The sequence below is a fragment of the Hemitrygon akajei genome, chromosome 12, assembly GCF_048418815.1.
Source record: "Hemitrygon akajei chromosome 12, sHemAka1.3, whole genome shotgun sequence".
NCBI lineage: Eukaryota > Metazoa > Chordata > Chondrichthyes > Myliobatiformes > Dasyatidae > Hemitrygon > Hemitrygon akajei.
The window spans coordinates 115,137,743-115,158,369 of record NC_133135.1 but is presented as its reverse complement, the minus strand read 5'-3'; the positions used below and the strand labels follow the sequence as shown (position 1 = coordinate 115,158,369).

Sequence of the window (20,627 nt, the reverse complement as noted above, 5' to 3'; positions counted from 1 at the left end):
CCAAGTGCTTTACAATGGGATTAATTGCAAACATGAAAATAAAAGATAAAAAATATGTTAGTTAAAAGTAAGGTTAAATAAATAGGTTAAATAAATAAGTTTTGAGCTGGCGTTTGAAAGAGTCAACCGAGTCTGCACCCCTTATAGTTTTAGTATTGAGTTCCACAGTTTAGGAATGTGGTTCAAAAAAAAAGCTGACCTGCCAATTATCTTTTGGGGGAGATTGTTTAAATTTAAAAGCCTGGCAAAAGAAGACCTGAGAGTGCGAGCAGGATTAAAAATCGAAAGTGATTCTGTACTCTGGATCCAGACCATTGAGAACAAGGCTTTAAAAAACAAGTTTAAACAAATTTCATGACATATGTCGATGATATTAAACCTGATTTTGATTCTGACAAAAGAGAATTTTAAAATCAATTCTAAAAGCCAATGTAGCATAGCTAGGAAGGGAGTGAAATGCTTCCTCATCCTGGTTTCATTTAAAAGTCTAGGAGCAACGTTCTGAATGAGTTGAACTTTGTCAAGAGATTGCTTTGGAAGGCCAGTAAAAAATGCATTGCAGTAACCTAGTCTATGCAATCATTTGATGGGAGGGGTATGGAGAACTATGGTCCACGTGCAGGTCGATGGGTCTAGGCAGAATAATAGAACAACACAGACTAGATGGACCAAATGCCCACTTTTGTACTGTAGTATTCTATGACTCTATAAAGCAGAAGGTTAATAGACAAAAAAGATCTGTCCTGCAATGTGCTTTAAGTGACAGGGATACACCCTTAACAATGAGTTAATAGCAGGAACATTCAGCTACTGTCTTCCTCTATGTAGTTTCAATAGGATTGACAATATCCAACATCCAATTTCTAGTTTCACTAGCCACAAAGAATCAGTTGGAAGTTAAGTTCCAAGGTCCTGGCCTTCATGTATGGTTTGGCTACTAAGCCCAGTGGAACCATTTCTACTGACAGGAGAAGGGGCAAAGATAGGTTACTGGTGCCATAAAACCAGTTGTTTCGGGCAGATTGAGCTTGTCAGCCATGGTTGGCGGCTTATCTAGGAGAAGGAAAAATCTGGAGCTGGAGTTCCTAAGGCAGTCCTACATTGAGTTCAACGTTGACTAGCAACTCCTGTGAAGCTGCTGGTGCTAAATTGTATTAGTCTCTGCCGTTCCTTTGGGTTCATCTGCATGGAGAAGGGGAGAATGCTACATGGACAACAGCTTGCTCTTCATATCATACTACCCGATTCTGTATCATATAGACAGCTGGTACGTAACATCCATGGTTGACTGCAACTAACAGAGACCTTAGTAGAAAGTTAAATTGTGTACAGGTTTTAATTTCCCGAAGACTGGTTCTCAGAGTCAGAATCAGGTTTAATATTACCGCCATATGTCATGAAATTTGTTATACTTGTGGCAGCAGTACAATGCAATACATGATAAATATAGAAAAAAATTGAATTAAAGTATATACCTGCAAATGTATATTAAATAGTTATGTTAAAATAAGTAGTGCAAAAAGCAGAAATAAATTCTAAAAAAGTGAGGTAGAGTTTATGGGTTCAATGTCCATTTAGAAACTGGATGGCAGAGGGACAGAAACTCTTCCTGAATCGTTGAGTGTGTGTCTTCAGGCTTCTGTACCTCCTTCCTGATGGTAACAAAGAAAAGAGGACATATTCTAGGTGAAGGGGGTCCTTAATGATGGACACCACTTTCTTGAGGCATCACTCCTTGAAGATGTCCTGGATTCTACTGAGGTTAGTGCCCACAATGGAGCTGACTAATTTTCCAACTCTCTGCACTGGGTAGTAGCCCCGCCCTGCCCCACCCCACTGCATATCAGCCAGTGATACAGCCTGTCAGAATGCTCTTGCATGGTACATCTGTACCTTGAGTTTTAGGTAACAAACCAAATCTCCTCAAACTCCTAAAGAAATACCGCTGCTGTCTTGCCTTCTTTACAGCTGCATCGATATGCTGCGATCAGAGATGTTGACAACCAGGAACTTGAAATTGCTCACTCTCTTCACTTCTGATCTCTCTGAGGACTGGTGCGTGTTCCCTCGTCTTACCCTTTCTATTATCTTTCCCTTGTGTAGTTTCAATAGGACATCCAACAATCAATGACTAGTTTCACTAACCATAAAGTATTAGTTGGAAGTTAAATTCCAACTGTTGGTATTCATGCCTGGCTTAGCTACTCAGCCCAGTGGAGCCATTTCTACTGACAGGAGAAGGGGCAAAGGCGGGTTACTGGCACCTTAAAATAAGTTGCTTCAGACAGATGCGGCTTATCAGCCATGGTTGGTAGCTCATCTAGCAGAAGGAAAACTGATCTCAAGCCTCCACTTCCTTGTAGCCATACCCACTCATGAGGAAGGCTTTGGGAGTAAACTCAGAGGGAAAAGTCTGGAGCTGGAGTCCTTTAGGCCGTCCCACATTGAGTTCAATGCTGACTGGAAACTCCTGCAATGCCGTTGGTGCAAAACTGTATCGGTCTCTGCCATTCCTTTGGGTTCATCAGCTGCATGGAGAGAGGGAGTTTGCTACATGGGCAACAGCTTGCTCTCCATATTGTACTGCCCTGGTTTGTGCATCACATAGACAGCTGGGATGCAACATCTATGGTCAATCCTGTGGCCTCAGCAGGAAGCAAAGGTTTTATTTGTTGGTTCTCATTTTAGTTCATCCATAGTTATGTTACCTATAATGTCATAACTCCAGACTCATAACCAAAACCTCAACAGTGGAGCTGGCAGATAGTGATGACACATCACAACCGCAGTGAGAGGTCCCAGTCATCTTGCATTCCGTGTCATTGGACGCTGACCCCGATCTGTTGAGGACTGCCCATGCATCAGCCTCCCCATGTTAAGTAGTCACGCAGACATTCTTCATTAAGGGTATCCACCCTCCAACCATGATTTGTGGATTCACTACAGCCACCTGAGGACCCACCAACAGATGGCCTCAGGCAATGCTCCCTCTAATTTGTAATAACCAGTGTACGCAAAAATATTGTGCTGTGTAATTTTTTGCCCAGTGACAAACAACACGAATTTGTAAATGGAAGTAAATTTGAAGCTATTCAAAGGATAATAAACTACCAAGTCCAGTTTGTTGTTCACTGTTTAAGAGAAATAAAATTAACTGTAAATAAGAACTTTGATCTCCTCTGGATTTGAGTATCCCCTCATTCATCTGCACTCTGACAAAACATACATAGCAAGTCTGTAGCGGGTAATGAAGGATTTTCTCATTGGAGCTTTTGCACACTGTCCATATGTGATTTGCTTGCTAAGTTACGCTTTAAAAAGTCAAGTTTTTAAGCACTGCTCCACTTCTTCCTACTTGCAAATTCTCCAGCAACTTTTGCATCGTGACAATACATGCAGGTAACACCAGTTTCTGTATTGTACATAAATATTTTTTGTAGCTGCACATTCTTGACCTCTACTGTTTCAATAAGCCATTCTGCTTCATCCCCCTTGCTTCTTTGGAATTTGACAGTGAATCAATAATTTATTCAATAAAAACAGTATAAATAAGCCAGTTCTATAATATGCTCACAAATCATTGCAAACTCCATGCTGTCAATACCTTCCACATGAGAAACTGGAAAAAGAAATGTGATTGTGTACGATAATGAAATATACTTAACATACCAACGAGGTACAGGGTGACAGCCTTTTGGGCACTAGTTGCAAAAGATGTGTGCGTGCACACACCTTAAGAGGGAACAATGTCCTCAGGAGAACATCATCCTTGACTTGTGATTGCCTCACCCTCAACTATTTTTCTTTTGGCTCCTCCCACTTTCTCCAGACTTAAGGGGTAGCCATGGGCACCCACATGGGCCCCAGCTACGTCTACCTCTTCATTGGCTACATAGAACAGTCTAAGTTCAAAACTTTCCCCGGTAATACTCCCCAACTCTTCCTCTGCTATATTGGTGACTGCATGGGTACTGCACCCATGCTGAGCTCGTCAATTTCATCAACTTTGCCTCCAACTTCCACCCTGGCCTTAAATTCACTTGGTCCATTTCTGAGACCTCCCTACTCTTTCACAATCTCTGTCTCCACTGTCAACTGTCATCTTTTATAAACCTACAGATTCCCACGGTTATCTTGACTATACCTCTTCCCACTTTATCTCCAGTAAAAATGCTATTTCCTTTTCTCAGTTCCTTCGCATCCTCCATATCTATTCCCAGGATGAAGCTTTTTATTCTAGGTAATCAGATACATCCTTCTTCAAAGAATGGAGTTTCTCTCCCTCCACTATTAAAGCTACCCTCATCCACATCACCTCCATTTCCCATACATCCGTGCTCACCCCATCTTCCCACCACCTTAACAGTGAGAGTTCCTCTTTTCCTTACCTACTACCCCACATGCCTCCGCATCCAACGCATTATCCTCCGCAACGTCTGCCATCTCCAAAGGGATCCTACCACTAAGCATATTTTTACCTCAACCCTCACCTCTGCTTTCTGCAGGGATTGCTCCCTCTGTGAGTTCCTTGTCCATTAGTCCCTCCCTACATGCAGCCGAAGTGCTAGACCTGCCCATACACCACTTCCCTCCCCTCCATTCAGGACCCCGGGCGGTCCTTCCAGGTGAGGCAACACTTCATCTGCAAATCCGCTGAGGTTGTCTGCTGTATCTAGTGCTCACAATGTGGCTTCCTCTATATTGGTGCGACCCGTCGTAAACTGGGTGACCACTTCATCAAGCACCTCTGCACCATCCACCACAAGTGGGAACTTCTGACAGCCAAACATTTCAATTGCAATTCCCATTCCTGTTTCGACACGTCAGTCCATGGCCTCCTCTAGTGCCAAGGTAAGGCCACCCTCAAGGTGGAGGAGCAACACCTTATCTTTCGTCTGAGAGCTTCCAACCTGATGGCACAAATATCAATTTCTCCTTCCTGTAAACAAATCCCCCCCCTCCTCTATTCCTTTTACATCTTCTCACCTGCTCATTACTTCCCCCGGGTCCCCTCTTCCTTCCCTTTTTCCTCTGGTTCACTCTCCTCTCCCATCAGATTCCTTCTCCTCCAGTCTGCGGCTTTTCCCCACTCTGATGACTTCATATAACATATAACAATCACAGCTCGGAAACAGGCCATCTCGGCCCTCCTAGTCCGTGCCGAACTCTTAATCTCACCTAGTCCCACCTACCCGCACTCAGCCCATAACCCTCCACTCCTTTCCTGTCCATATACCTATCCAATTTTACCTTAAATGACACAACTGAACTGGCCTCTACTACTTCTACAGGAAGCTCATTCCACACAGCTATCACTCTTTGAGTAAAGAAATACCCCCTCGTGTTTCCCTTAAACTTTTGCCCCCTAACTCTCAAATCATGTCCTCTCGTTTGAATCTCCCCTACTCTCAATGGAAACAGCCTATTCACGTCAACTCTATCTATCCCTCTCAACATTTTAAATACCTCAATCAAATCCCCCCTCAACCTTCTACGCTCCAATGAATAGAGACCTAACTTGTTCAACCTTTCTCTGTAACTTAAGTGCTGAAACCCAGGTAACATCCTAGTAAATCGTCTCTGCACTCTCTCTAATTTATTGATATCTTTCCTATAATTCGGTGACCAGAACTGTACACAATATTCCAAATTTGGCCTTACCAATGCCTTGTACAATTTTAACATTACATCCCAACTTCTGTACTCAATGCTCTGATTTATAAAGGCCAGCGTTCCAAAAGCCGCCTTCACCACCCTATCTACATGAGACTCCACCTTCAGGGAACTATGCACTGTTATTCCTAGATCTCTCTGTTCCACTGCATTCCTCAATGCCCTACCATTTACCCTGTATGTTCTATTTGGATTATTCCTGCCAAAATGTAGAACCTCACACTTCTCAGCATTAAACTCCATCTGCCAACGTTCAGTCCATTCTTCTAACTGGCATAAATCTCCCTGCAAGCTTTGAAAACCCACCTCATTATCCACAACACCTCCTACCTTAGTATCATCAGCATACTTACTAATCCAATTTACCACCCCATCATCCAGATCATTTATGTATATTACAAACAACATTGGGCCCAAAACAGATCCCTGAGGCACCCCGCTAGTCACCGGCCTCCATCCCGATAAACAATTATCCACCACTACTCTCTGGCATCTCCCATCTAGCCACTGTTGAATCCATTTTATTACTCCAGCATTAATACCTAACGACTAAACCTTCTTAACTAACCTTCCATGTGGAACTTTGTCAAAGGCCTTGCTGAAGTCCATACAGACTACATCCACTGCTTTACCCTCGTCAACATTCCTCGTAACTTCTCCAAAAAATTCAATAAGGTTTGTCAAACATGACCTTCCACGCACAAATCCATGCTGGCTACTCCTAATCAGATCCTGTCTATCCAGATAATTATAAATACTATCTCTAAGAATACTTTCCATTAATTTACCCACCACTGATGTCAAACTGACAGGTCTATAATTGCTAGGCTTACTTCTAGAACCCTTTTTAAACAATGGAACCACATGAGCACTATGCCAATCCTCCGGCACAATCCCCGTTTCTAATGACATCTGAAAGATCTCCGTCAGAGCTCCTGCTATCTCTACACAAACTTCCCTCAAGGTCCTGGGGAATATCCTGTCAGGACCCGGAGATTTATCCACTTTTAAATTTTTTTAAAGCGCCAGTACTTCCACCTCTTTAATTGTCCTAGGTTCCATAACTTCCTTACTTGTTTCCCACACCTTACACAATTCAATATCCTTCTCCTTAGTGAATACCGAAGAGAAGAAATCGTTCAAAATCTCTCCCATCTCCCTCGGCTCCACACATAGCTGACCACCCTGATTCTCTAAGGGACCAATTTTATCCCTCACTATCCTCTTGCTTTTAATATAACTGTAGAAACCTTTCGGATTTACTTCCACCTTATTTGCCAAACCAAACTCGTATCTTCTTTTAGCTTTTCTAATCTCTTTCTTAAGATTCCTTTTACATTCTTTATATTCCTCGAGCAATTCCTTTACTCCATGCTGCCTATATCTATTGTAGACATCCCTCTTTTTCCGAACCAAGTTTCTAATATCCCATGAAAACCATGGCGCTTTCAAACCTTTAACCTTTCCTTTCAACCTAACAGGAACATAAAGATTCTGTACCCTCATAATTTCACCCTTAAATTACTTCCATTTCTCTATTACATCCTTCCCATAAAACAACTTGACCCAATCCACTCTCTCTAAATCCCTTTGCATCTCCTATCATCTATCACCTTCCAGCTTGCCTCCTTCTCCTTCCTCCCTGCACAACTTTTTATTCTGGCATCTTCCCCCTTCCTTCTCAGTCCTATAGAAGGGTCTCACTGTCGACTGTTTATTTCTCTCCATAGATGCTGCTTGACCTGCTGAGTTTCTCCAGCATTTTGTGTTTGTGTTGTTTGGATTTCCAGCATCTGTTTATGCATTACTACTACACAGACCGAGAATGATCCTTAACAAGAATATAACCCTTACCTTGCTCGATGTGGCAGCTCAACGCTTTGTCATCCTTCCCTGTTGCTAACACTGCTAATTCAGGCAGTCTATGAACAAGGTCGGCTTTGAATCCATTTGGTAAGGTGCCCCCATGCATCACACGATCACAGTCTTTAGCACAGACTGTCTCAAAGTCATGCCCAGTGTACTCTGCTGGCTTTTCCTGATTCGGCAGGCTCCTGGATGGGTCACTTCTTTCAGAGACTGGGGCTGGAACTGTGTCAGCTGTTGTAGTGTTTGAAACTGAACCAGGACGAGGCTCCAAGGGGGATTCTGCCTCATTATCTGTGATCCTGTTCTTTTTGCTCTGTAGTGCTTCTTCTCCCCACTGTGCATCACGATTGCTGGGGTCCTCCGGTGGGCTTTCTACTCTGGTCACCACAAAGACTTTGTGTCCTCTCCCTGGGCTGGATACAAGCCTCTCATTGTTTCGTGATGGGACCTCTACTGGCGGGCTGACAGCGACTGGGCTTTCAGACTTTAATTCGGTGGTATCTGGCGGGTTACCAACTATGGCTGGGCTGTCCACACCATCGGCCTTGGAGCCCATGATAGTCTCCTTCCCAGAAGGCATTTCTGAAGCAGCCTGCTGTTCTTCAGAGTTAAGTGGCTTGATCAGACCAGTCTGTGGCACCGATTCATCTAGCTCAGTCAAATTACATTCCACGGAAAGGGTAGAAACCCTCGATTTACCAGCACCGTTCAAGTGCTCAGTGTCCTCAGTCATGGTCGGAACACTTCCCTGGGCTCCTCCATTTCCTGATTCCTCACCCCTTGTGCAGGTTTGGATATTCTGCAACTCATCTGTCTTATCGCACAGAGTCACAGTGATCTCCGGCATTGAGGCAGACTGCCGCATCTTCTGTTCTGTCTCTTCCTTTTCCTTTGCAAGAATGAAATTCCTTTTGCAACCATTTTGGATCTCGGTGAGCAGGGCCTTTTGTGTTTCAATGAAGCTCTTTACCTGAGGAGAGAAATGGGAGAGCTCTGTCAGTACCTCCAATTGAACTCTGTCTTTTTGTGTGTTTCCTCCTCGCTGTCAGTCTGTGGTTTTGTATTGCCATGTGCTCCTGTCTCCGCTCCTGCTCTGCTCCGGTCCCTGTATTACCGAGTACTCCATCTCTCATCTGTTTCTCATTACTACCTGTATTGCCGTTCCTGTGTCTCATTGTGCTCCACCCATCAGCTGCCTCTCTGTTTATTGCTCAGTGTATTTTAGTCCTGTGTTTTCACCTGTTTGTTGCCAGATTATATAACCATATAACAATTACAGCACGGAAACAGGCCATCTCGGCCCTTCTAGTCCGTGCCGAATGCTTACTCTCAGCTAGTCCCACTGACCCGCACTCAGCCCATAACCCTCCATTCCTTTCCTGTCCATATACCTATCCAATTTTAATTTAAATGACAATACCGAACCTGCCTCTACCACTTCTACTGGAAGCTCGTTCCACACAGCTACCACTCTCTGAGTAAAGAAATTCCCCCTCGTGTTACCCTTAAACTTTTGCCCCCTAACTCTCAACTCATGTCCTCTTGTTTGAATCTCCCCTGCTCTCAATGGAAAAAGCTTATCCACGTCAACTCCATCTATCCCCCTCATAATTTTAAATACCTCTATCAAATTCCCCCTCAACCTTCTACGCTCCAAAGAATAAAGACCTAACTTGTTCAATCTTTCCCTGTAACTTAGGTGCTGAAACCCAGGTAACATTCTCGTAAATCTTCTCTGTACTCTCTCTATTTTGTTGACATCTTTCCTATAATTCGGCAACCAGAACTGTACACAATACTCCAAATTCAGCCTTACCAATACCTTGTACAATTTTAACATTACATCCCAACTCCTAAACTCAATGCTCTGATTTATGAAGGCTAACATACCAAAAGCTTTCTTCACCGCCCTATCCACATGAGATTCCACCTTCAGGGAACTATGCACCATTATTCCTAGATCACTCTGTTCTACTGCATTCTTCAATGCCCTACCATTTACTATGTATGTCCTATTTGGATTATTCCTACCAAAATGTAGCACCTCACACTTATCAGCATTAAACTCCATCTGCCATCGTTCAGCCCACTCTTCTAACTGGCCTAATTCTCTCTGCAAGCTTTGAAAACCTACTTCATTATCCACAACGCCACCTACCTTAGTATCATCTGCATACTTACTAATCCACTTTACCACCCCATCATCCAGATCATTAATGTATATGACAAACAACATTGGACCCAGTACAGATCCCCGAGGCACACCTCTAGTCACCGGCCTCCAACCTGATAAACAGTTATCCACCACTACTCTCTGGCATCTCCCATCCTGCCACTGTTGAATCCATTTTACTACTTCAATATTAATATCTAATGATTGAACCTTCCTAACTAACCTTCCGTGCAGAACCTTGTCAAAGGCCTTACTGAAGTCCATATAGACAACATCCACTGCTTTAGCCTCGTCAACCTTCCTCGTAACCTCTTCAAAAAATTCAATAAGATTTGTCAAACATGACCTTCCATGCACAAATCCATGTTGACTGCTCCTAATCAGACCCTGTCCATCCAGATAATTACTGTCCATTAATTTATCTATCACTGACATCAAACTGACAGGCCTATAACTGCTAGGTTTACACTTAGAACCCTTTTTAAACAATGGAACCACATGAGCAATATGCCAATCCTCCGGCACCATCCCTGTTTCTAATGACATTTGAAATATTTCTGTCAGAGCCTCTGCTATTTCTACACTAACTTCCCTCAAGGTCCTAGGGAATATCCTGTCAGGACCCAGAGATTTATCCACTTTTATATTCCTTAAAAGCGCCAGTACTTCCTCTTTAATCTTCATAGTTTCCATAACTTCCCTACTTGTTTCCCTTACCTTACACAATTCAATATCCTTCTCCTTAGTGAATACCGAAGAAAATAAATTGTTCAAAATCTCCCCCATCTCTTTTGGCTCCGCACATAGCTGTCCACTTTGATTCTCTAAGGGACCAATTTTATCCCTCACTATCCTTTTGCTATTAATATAACTGTAGAAACCCTTTGGATTTATTTTTACCTTACTTGCCAAAGCAACCTCGTATCTGCTTTTAGCCTTTCTAATTTCTTTCTTAAGATTCTTGTTACATTCTTTATATTCCTCGAGCACCTCATTTACTCCATGCTGCCTATATTTATTGTAGATATCTCTCTTTTTTCTAACCAAGTTTCCAATATTCCTTGAAAACCATGGCTCTCTCAAGCTTTTAACCTTTCCTTTCAACTTAACAGAAGCATAAAGATTCTGTAACCTCAAAATTTCACCTTTAAATGACCTCCATTTCTCTATTACATCCTTCCCATAAAACAAATTGTCCCAATCCACTCCTTCTAAATCTTTTTGCATCTCCTCAAAGTTAGCCTTTCTCCAATCAAAAATCTCAACCCTGGGTCCAGTCCTATCCTTCTCCATAATTATATTGAAACTAATGGCATTGTAATCACTGGACCCGAAGAGCTCCCCAACACATACCTCCATCACCTGACCTATTTCATTCCCTAACAGAAAATCCAATACTGCCCTTCTGTAGTTGGTACCTTTATGTATTGCTGCAAAAAACTATCCTGCACACATTTTACAAACTCCAAACCATCCATCTCTTTTACAGTATGGGCTTCCCTGTCTGTGTGGAAAACTAAAATCTCCCACAATCACAACCCTGTGCTTACTACAAATATCTGCTATCTCCTTGCAAATTTGCTTCTCCAATTCTCGCTCCCCATTAGATGGTCTATGATACACCCCTATAAGTGTTACTACACCTTTCCCATTCCTCAATTCCACCCAAATAGCCTCCCTAGATGAGCCCTCTAATGTATCCTGCCAGAGCACCGCTGTAATATTTTCTCTGACAAGCAACGCAACACCTCCCCCTCTTGTCCCTCCGATTCTATCACACTTGAAGCAATGAAATCCAGGAATATTTAGTTGCCAATTGCACCTCTCCTCCAACCATGTTTCACTAATAGCTACAACATTATATTTCCAGGTATCAATCCATGCTCTAAGCCCATCCACCTTTCTTACAATGCTCCTAGCATTAAAATAAATGCATTAAAGAAATTCTTCACCTCTTCCTCTCTGTTTATCTCTAACAGTACAAAGAACTTTACTGTCTTCTTTTTCTTCCTTCTCCTATACATCTGTTCCTACGCTCTGGTTCCCCTTCCCCCTCATATCTAGTTTAAATCCACTGGAGCCTCTCTAGCAAACCTAACTGCAAGAATATTTGTCCCCCTCCAGTTCAGATGTAAACTGTCCTGCCAGAACAGGTCCCACCTTCCCTGGAAAACTGCCAATTATCTATAAGTCTGAAGCCTCCCTCCTGCATCATATCTTCAGCCACGTGTTGATCTGCATTATCTTACTATTTCTAAACCCACCTGCACGTGGCACTGGTAGCAATCCTGAGATTGCTATCCTGGAGGTCCTGTCCTTTAACTTGGCACCTAGCTCCCTAAACTCACCTTTCAGGACCTCCTCACTCTTCCTACCCAAGTAATTGGTCCCTACATGGACCATGACTTCCGGCTGCTCACCCTCCCTTTTGAGAATACTGAGAACTCGATCTGAGATATCACGGACCCTGGCACCAGGGAGGCAACAGACCATCTGGGATTCTCGATCTCTTCCACAGAACCTCCTATCTGTCCGCCTAACTATCGAATCCCCTATCACTACTGCTCTCCTCTTTTCCCTCCTTCCCTTCTGAGCTGAGGGTCCAGTCTCAGTCTCAGTGTGCCAGTGAATTTTCCTGAGCCTTCCCAGCATTTGTATCTGTACTCTGTCCATTTGAATATCGACTCTGCATGTTTCCCAATTCTGGTTTTTGGATTTCTCTCTTTTTGATCTCTGCCTGAACTTTGACGCCAACTTTGTTTGCACCTCAGGATTTGTTACTCAATTAATATCAGTGTGTGCACAGTACTGGGTCTGTGATTGGATCCGCAATCAGATCCCTGTTCCAGCATCCTAACAAGCTATCAGTTACAGAACTGGCCTGTTGTATTATATTTCATAGTTACTTTATAATGACAGGTTAATGGGCGCCTCCCTAAAAGGAGGTCACATGCACAAACAGATGAAAGATTCAGCGTGTTTCAGCTACATGAGGTGAAGTCACAGGAAAGCAGCATCCATCATCAGGGAATGCCACCATCCACTACATGCTCTCTTCTCGCTGCTGCCATCGGGAAGAAAGGACAGGAGCCACAGGACTCACACCACAAGGTTCAGAACAGTTACTAATCCTCAACCATCAGGTTCATGAACCAAAGGGAATAACTTCACTTGCCCTAACATTGAAACGTTCCAACAACCTATGGACTCTTCATCACGTTCTCGATATTTATTGCTTATTTATTCATAATTATTATTATTTCTTTATTTTTGTATTTGCAGTTTGTTGTCTTTTGCACACCAGTTGAATGCCCAAGTTGCTGTTTTTCACTGATTCTGTTATAGTTATTATACTATTATTTATTTATTGAGCATGCCTACAAGAAAATGAATGTCAGGTGTATATGGCGACATATGTGTACGTTGATAGCAAATTTACTTTCGAACTTTGAAATGTTTCAAGCTTGAGGCTTTAGGTTGAAGTGCTTCAACTTATTTTGGAGCTCCAGTGGCCACATAGAACACTGCACAGTATAGGCCCTTCCGCCTATGACATTGTGCCAACCTTTTAACCGACTCTAAGATCAATCTAACCCTTCCCTTCTATACAGCCCTCCATATTTCTATCATCCACATGCCTGTGTAAGAGTTTCTTAAATGTCCCTAATGTCCTCAAAACCATCATGCCTGGCAAAGCATTCTACGTCCAAAGTAAATTTATTATCAAAATATGCATACTATGTACAACTTTGAGATTCATCTTCTTGCAGGCAGCCACAAAATAAAGAAACACAATAGAATCCATGAAACCTCTACCCCCCACACACATAACAGAGAGACAAATATGCAATGTGTGAAAAAAAGGACAAATTGTGCAAACAATAAAGAAATAAGTAGATCAAACACAGAACATGAACTGCAGAGTACCCGAAAGTGAGTCCATAGCCATGGAACCAGTTCAGAGTCTGATGGCTGCAAGGCAACAACTGTTCCTGAACCTGGCAGCCCCCATATACTCAGCACTCTAAAAACCCTAGGTCTGACATGCCCCCCATACCCTTCTTGAATCATGTTAAAATTATGCCTCTCCCCTCCTTGTATTAGCCATTTCTGCCCTGGTAAGAAAAGTCTCTGGCTTACCAGGTGCTGCCTAGATTCAAAGCATATCTTATGAGGAAAGGTTGAGTGAGCCAGGACATTTTGCTTTGGAGTGAAGGAAGATGAGAGGCAAACCCTCTTCTCATGTCTTTTTCTTTTCTTTTCCATGGTGGCTGGAATCCTGTTGGAGTCCGAGATCTACAGCTGCACTCAAACAAAGTTCTTCACAGGCAGTGGGTTCTCACTCTCGGAACTAGCTGAGCGGCATCTCCTGGAGCAGCCGGGAAGTCATGCGCCCTCAGGGTGTGGCCCTGTGGATGACCCAATTTCTCACTGGTCTTGCCAACTGAAGTGATGCGGGAGATTGAATCATCAAGATAGTAGGCAGTATGCACAGCTATCAAAAGAAGACCCGTGCACTCGAGAGATGGTGAGTGAAAGGCTGTAGGTTCTCAAGTTGAGAGAACTTGGAGAAGCGACACGGCAGACTGTAACATTGAAAGAGTGAGCTGTTGGTCTCCCCACTCACTGTTGCAGCAGCAATATCTCTTTCTCCTTCATGGGAGAGAGGGGGGAGTGGAGGGAGGGAGGGGGGAGAGATGGGGTCAGAGAGAGAGACAAAGTAAGCACGTCTGAGGTGTCAAAGTGTTGGGGTGGTCAGTAGTTTTTAATGGATTTTAGATCATGGTCTGGGGGCTTTGATATTGCTTTCATGATGGAGCAAGTAAGGGGAGTGGGAGGGTGGAGGGTTGATGCTTTTGTTGCTGCTTGTGCATCAGGGGAAAGGGGGAGTTTGGGGTTCCAATGTTTTCTGTCATTTATTCTTGGGGGTTTCTTTCTCTGTTTCGTGTATGTCTGCAAAGTATGATAATTTCAGGTTGCATAGTATATACATTTTCTTATTCTAAATTGAACCATTGAACCTGCTAAAGTTGTACAAAATTATAAGGGGCACAGATAGAGTGCCCTTCTCCCAGGATGGCCTTGGCCAATATCAGAGGACATCCGTTTAACATGGAAGGTTTCGTGGAGATGTCAGAGGCTGGTTTATTACATACAGAGTGGTACGTGTCTGAAATGCACTGCTGTGGGGTGGTGGAGAAACTGACAGATTTGGGATGTTTAGGAGACTGTTAGATAGGCATATGGGTGAAAGGAAAATGGAGGATTCTGGTCCATGTAGGAGGGAAGGGTTAGATTGATTGCAGAGTAGGTTAAAGGGTCGGCACAACACTGTGAGCCAAAGGATATGGACTATGCTATACATTTCAATATTCTATATATTATGATAAAATATTTGAGTGTGTTCAGGTTGGTACAGCTCATAATTAAGCCATTCAGCCAAGTGTCTGTTATGCCATACCATCATGGCTGATTTATTATCCCTTTCAATCCCATTATGCTGCCTCCTCCCCATAGCATTAATCAAGAATCAAGCCCTGCTTTAAATATACCCAAAAAACTTGGTCTCTACAGGCACCTGTGTCAATGAATTCCACAGATTGACTACCCTCTGGCTAAAGAAATTCCTCCTCATCTCTGTTCTAAAGGGATGTCCTTGTATTCTGAGGCTGTACCCTCTGGTCTTACACTCCCTCACTATAGGAAACATCCTCCTCACACCCATTCTATCCAGACTTTTCAACATACGATAGATTTCAATGAGATCCCCCCTTACTCAGGCCCAGAGCAATCAAGCTCTGATAGTTGATTATTAATTGGAAATGGAAAGTTGATTGATTCTGTAAGAAGAGGTATTAAGGACTATAGAACCAGGGCAGATATTGGCACCAAAGTACCCAAGCCCTCCTCACCATTGAGCATATCTACATGAAACACTGTAGCAGGAAAGCAGCAGCCATCATCAGAGATCCCCAGCACCCAGACCATGCTCTCTTCTCATTGCTGCCATCAGGAAGAAGGCACAGGAGCCTCAGGACACACACCACCAGTTTCAGGAACAGTTATTACACCTCAACCATCAGGCTCTTGAACAGAGGGGATAACATCACTCAATTTCACTTGCCCCATCACTAAAATATTCCCACCATCAATGGACTCACTTTCAAAATACTTATTGCTTAGTTATTTATTATCTTTCTTTCTTTCTTTTCATATTTGCACAATTTTTTCATCTTTTGCACTCTGTTTTGAACATCCAAGTTACTGTGGTCTTTCATTGATTCTATTATTGTTATAATTCCATTATAGATTTATTGAGTTTGTCCGTTAGAAAATGAACCTCAGGATTGTATATGGTGACATACATGTACTTTGATAATAATTTACTTTGAACTATGAGCTAAATGAATGGCAGGGAAGGCTTGAGGCATTAAATGGCTTCTTGCTCCCCAGTGCACTTTATTGTGTCCTGTCTCACATCTTCACCAAGGTCTCTCATGACAAAGCAAGTAGAATATCGAGCTGACCCTGTGCACTTGTGAATGCATTTTGGGCAGTCACACTCAGTCCACCCAAGATCTCATATGTAGACACCCTCTCCTGTAAAGCTCACATGCATCTCTACTCATGAATAGCTTTCTTTAACAACTACAATTCCGTTTCTACTGTACACCATCAAACATTCAATGTGTGTTGCCATACAAAGCATTCTTGTATCTGCACCCTGTAATTCAAACAGAAAAATCTAGGGAAAAAGATTTAAAAAAAGCTATAGTCAACCACGCAAAACTTGAGATCTGGAAAAGACCAACTAGCCTATTAAGGCAGCTCCACTTCTCAGTAGCCAGCAGTCATGATTACACTCAATGGCCACTTTATTAGGTACACTTATATATTTGCTCATTAATGCATATATTTAATATTTAATCAGCCAATCATGTGGCAACAACTCAATGCATATAGAGGTTCAGTTGTTGTTCAGACCAAACATAAGAATGGGGAAGAAATGAGATGCAAGTGACTTTGACCATGGAATAATTATTGGTGCCAGAAGGGGTGGTTTGAGTGTCTTTAAACCTGTTGATCTCATGGGATTTTCATGCACAATGATCTGCAGAGTTCACAGAAAATGGTGTAAAAAATTTAAAAATCCAATAAACAGCAGTTCTGTGGGCAAAAATAAAGTCAGAGGAGAATAGCCAGACCAATCCATTGAATTGAATTGACTTCATTATTTACATCCTTCAATCATGAGTAAAGATCTTTATGTTACGTTGCCATCTAAATGTGCAATTTATAGTAATTTGTAGTAAATAGTCTGTACAACAGGACAGTCATAATATCATAAAGATACAATTGTATCAGCATGAATTAATCAGTCTGATGGCCTGGTGGAAGAAGCTGTCCCAGAGTCTGTTGGTCCTGACTTTTATGCTGCAGTATCATTTCCCGGTTGGTAGCAGCTGGAACTAATGTATGGTTGGGATGACTCAGGTCCAAATGATCCGCCGGGCCCTTTTTACACACCTGTCTTTGTAAATGACCTGAATAGTGGGAAGTTCACATCTACAGATACGCTGGGCTGTCCACATCACTTTCTGCAGAGATCTGCGATTGAGGGAAGTACAGTTCCCATACAAGCAGTGATGCAGCCAGTCAGGATGCTCTCAATTGTGACCCTATAGAAAGTTCTTAGGAATTGGGGGCTCATACCAAATTGCTTCAACCATGTGAGGTGAAAGAGGCACTGTTATGCTTTTTTCACCACACAGTCGGTATGTACAGACCACGTGGGATTCTTGGTGATGTGTATGTTGAGGAACTTAAAGCTGTTCACCCTCTTGACCCCAGATCCATTGATGTCAATAGGGGTTAGCCTGTTTCCATTCTTCCTGTAGTCCACAACCAGATCCTTTGTTTTTGCAACATTGAGGGACAGGTTGTTTTCTTGACACCACTGTGTCAGGATGATGACGACTTCTATAGACTGCCTCATTATTATTTAAAATTATGCCAATCAATGTAGTATCATCAGCAAATTTACTTAGCAGATTGGAGCTGTGGGTGGTGACACAGTCATGGGTACACAGAGAGTAAAGGAGGGGGCTTAGTACACAGCTCTGAGGGGCACCTGTGTTGAGGGTCAGAGAGGTGGAGGTGAGGGACTCCACTCTTACTACCTGCTGGCGATCTGACAGGAAGTCCAGGATCCAGCTACACGAGGGCAGGGTGAAGGACGAGTCTCTGAGCTTTTTGTCAAGCCTGGAGGGAATTATGGTTTTGAATGCTGTAGTCCAAAAACAGCATTCTCACATAAGCATCCTTCTCCAGATATGCAAGGACAGTACGTAGAGCTGTGGCTACTATTGCATCAACTGTCGATCAGTTGTGTAAGTAGGCGAATTGTAGGGGGTTCCAGTGTGGGTGGTAGCATGCTGCAGATGTAGTCATTGATCAGCCTCTCAAAGCAATTGCTCATAGATGTGTTAGCTTGGTCTTTTTAGGTACAGGGACAATGGTGGATGCTTTGAAGCAGGAGGGCACTCTACACTGGGAGAGGGAGAGATTAAAAATGTATGCCAGTTGTGCAGCGCACATCCTGAGTACCTGCTCTGGGATGCCATCCAGTCCCACAGCCTTACAACTGTCCTCTCATTGGAAACACCTGCGTACTTCAGCTTCAGAGACAACCAAGGTGCAGGTAGTTTCAGCAACTCTCCTTGGGGGCTCAATGTTGGTGATTTAAAAACAAGTGTTAAAAAGATTTAGCTCATCTGGGAGAGAGGCAGTGATGTTGGAAACACCACTGCATTTAGCTTTGAAGTCTGCGATGGTGTGCAGACGTTGCCATAAGCTGTATTTGTTGTTGGTGAAGAGTTGTGTCTGGATCTTGTCCCTGTATTGTCGTTTTGCTGCCTTGATGACTTTGTGCAGATTGTAGCTGCACTTCTTGAGTTCCTGCTGATAACTGGCAATGCAAGCTCTGTGTCACGCAGTTAGGGCTGCTCACATGGAACTGCTGATCCAGGGTTTCAGGCTTGGATAGACCCTGACCGACTTTTGGGGGACAATATCCTCGATGCACTTCCGGATGAAGCTCGTGACCCCTTTCATGAACTCACAGACTTCCTCATCATGAGAGACATTCCAGCTGACATAATCAAAGCAGTAATGCAGCATGGAGACCAATTGGTTGGACCAATAGTGGACGATTTTGTTTCAGCTTCTGCCTGTCCACAGAAGCAAGATGAAGGAGGGATCTGATTTCCCGAACAGTGAGCGGCGGAATGCTTTGTAAGCATTGTGGAAGGGAGGGTAGCAGTGGTCGTATGCTATCTCTCCCTGTGTTCACCTGGATGTATTGATAAAACTTTGGACAGACTTTAGACAGTGATGCTTTAGTAAAGTCACCAGCGACGATGAAGGCAGCCTCATCATCAATCCAAGCTGATAGGAAGGTGACATAATTCAAATAACCATGTGTATAACAGTGGTGTGCAGATAAGCATCTCTGAACTTCTGAAGACACATGTCAAACCTTGAAGTGGATGGGTTACTGTCGTGGAAGACCAGGAGTATGCAGTACCTAAGGCAGCCACTGAGTGTATATTCTGTCTTGCTTCCACCCACCATTATCCCATGGCAATGTAGCCTTCTTGTAACTGAAATAAGTAGGAATGAAGCAGGAATTGATGGCTCAATCACATTTAAGATCTTTGTGAAATGTAGGAAGAGAAGGTAGAGCAGTAAATTCCAAATCTGGGATTCTGGAAAGGAATGTGAGATTTAAGAGATTATTTGATTTGTAAAAACACTAACCGTTTCTTTCTTGGGTTCCCGGTCCAGGTCAAGCCTCAGCAGTGAATGGTTGACCTTGAGAGCTAGCGAGAGAGCCATGAGCCCACCAGTCTTGATCTCATTCTCACGTAGATCCAGGCGGAGGAGACGGGGGCTGTCAGCAATGAACTCCGCCACAGCCACAGCACCTGAGAGAAAGACCATGGCATTGTATCTGTTTGCTCCCCAGCATATGCACATTAGTGGCAAGGCCAGCACTTATCGCCCATCCTCACTTCCCTTGAAAACAAGGTAGCAAACCACCTTGGTCATAAAGTCATACAGCATGACTTTGGCACAATACTTGACTTTCTTGTACCTACATAGTCCTTTGCACAAGGCAGCCCCAGAATGATGCCAGGTAAGCATTCATTCATTATGTGCGGTGTTGCATGATGTAGGTAATCATGGTCTAGACCAGGGGTGTCAAACTCATTTTAGGTCACGGGCCGGATTGAGCAAAATGCAGCTTCATGCGGGCCGGATCAGTCGGACGCGTGCGAACGCAGCTTTCGTTGCCTCCATTTTTTTCAGCCTGCTCTCATGTGTCTCAGTCTCTGCTATAACTACAAAGTGTTTCACTTTACAAATTCCGTTTCTTATGAAGAAGACTGCCGAGCAAGACTGCCGAATAAACACTAAAAACCCTGAAAACCTGGTACCTGAATAAACTCAGCATTAGCCATATCATACGCCATAGGCGCTTCGATTACTGGGGCCAGCTTTGGCCCGCGGGCCTTGAGTTTGACATATATGGTCTAGACTATGATTGTTCTTAGCAAATATTTCTACAGAAGTGATTTGCCATTGCTTTCTTCCGGGCAGTGTCTTTACAAGATGGGTGACCCCCCCCCCAGCCACTAACAATACTCTTCAGAACTTGTCGGCCTGGCATCAGTGGGAATTAGATTCATTAACAATGAATCCTGAACCAAACTTCACATGCCCCATCATTGAAATGCTCCCACGACCTATGTACTCACTTTCAAGAACTCCTCTGCTATTGTTTGAGATATTTGGTGCTCATTTATTTATTATTATTCTTTCTTTTTACATTTACACACTAGTAGAACAC

At 43.2% G+C, this 20,627-nt stretch overlaps 1 protein-coding gene across 1 annotated transcript in view; it reads right to left on the bottom strand.

The window, feature by feature from the left end:
* The window catches only part of ppp1r37 (protein phosphatase 1, regulatory subunit 37), a 134,072-nt gene that overhangs the window by 16,304 nt on the left and 97,141 nt on the right, over positions 1-20,627 (bottom strand). Inside the window, exons 10-11 of the mRNA XM_073063888.1 lie at positions 19,535-19,701; positions 7,528-8,512 (exon numbers count right to left, since the gene is read on the bottom strand). Coding sequence (XP_072919989.1) covers positions 7,528-8,512; positions 19,535-19,701 — 1,152 coding nt within the window. The remainder of the gene's footprint in view (positions 1-7,527; positions 8,513-19,534; positions 19,702-20,627) is intronic.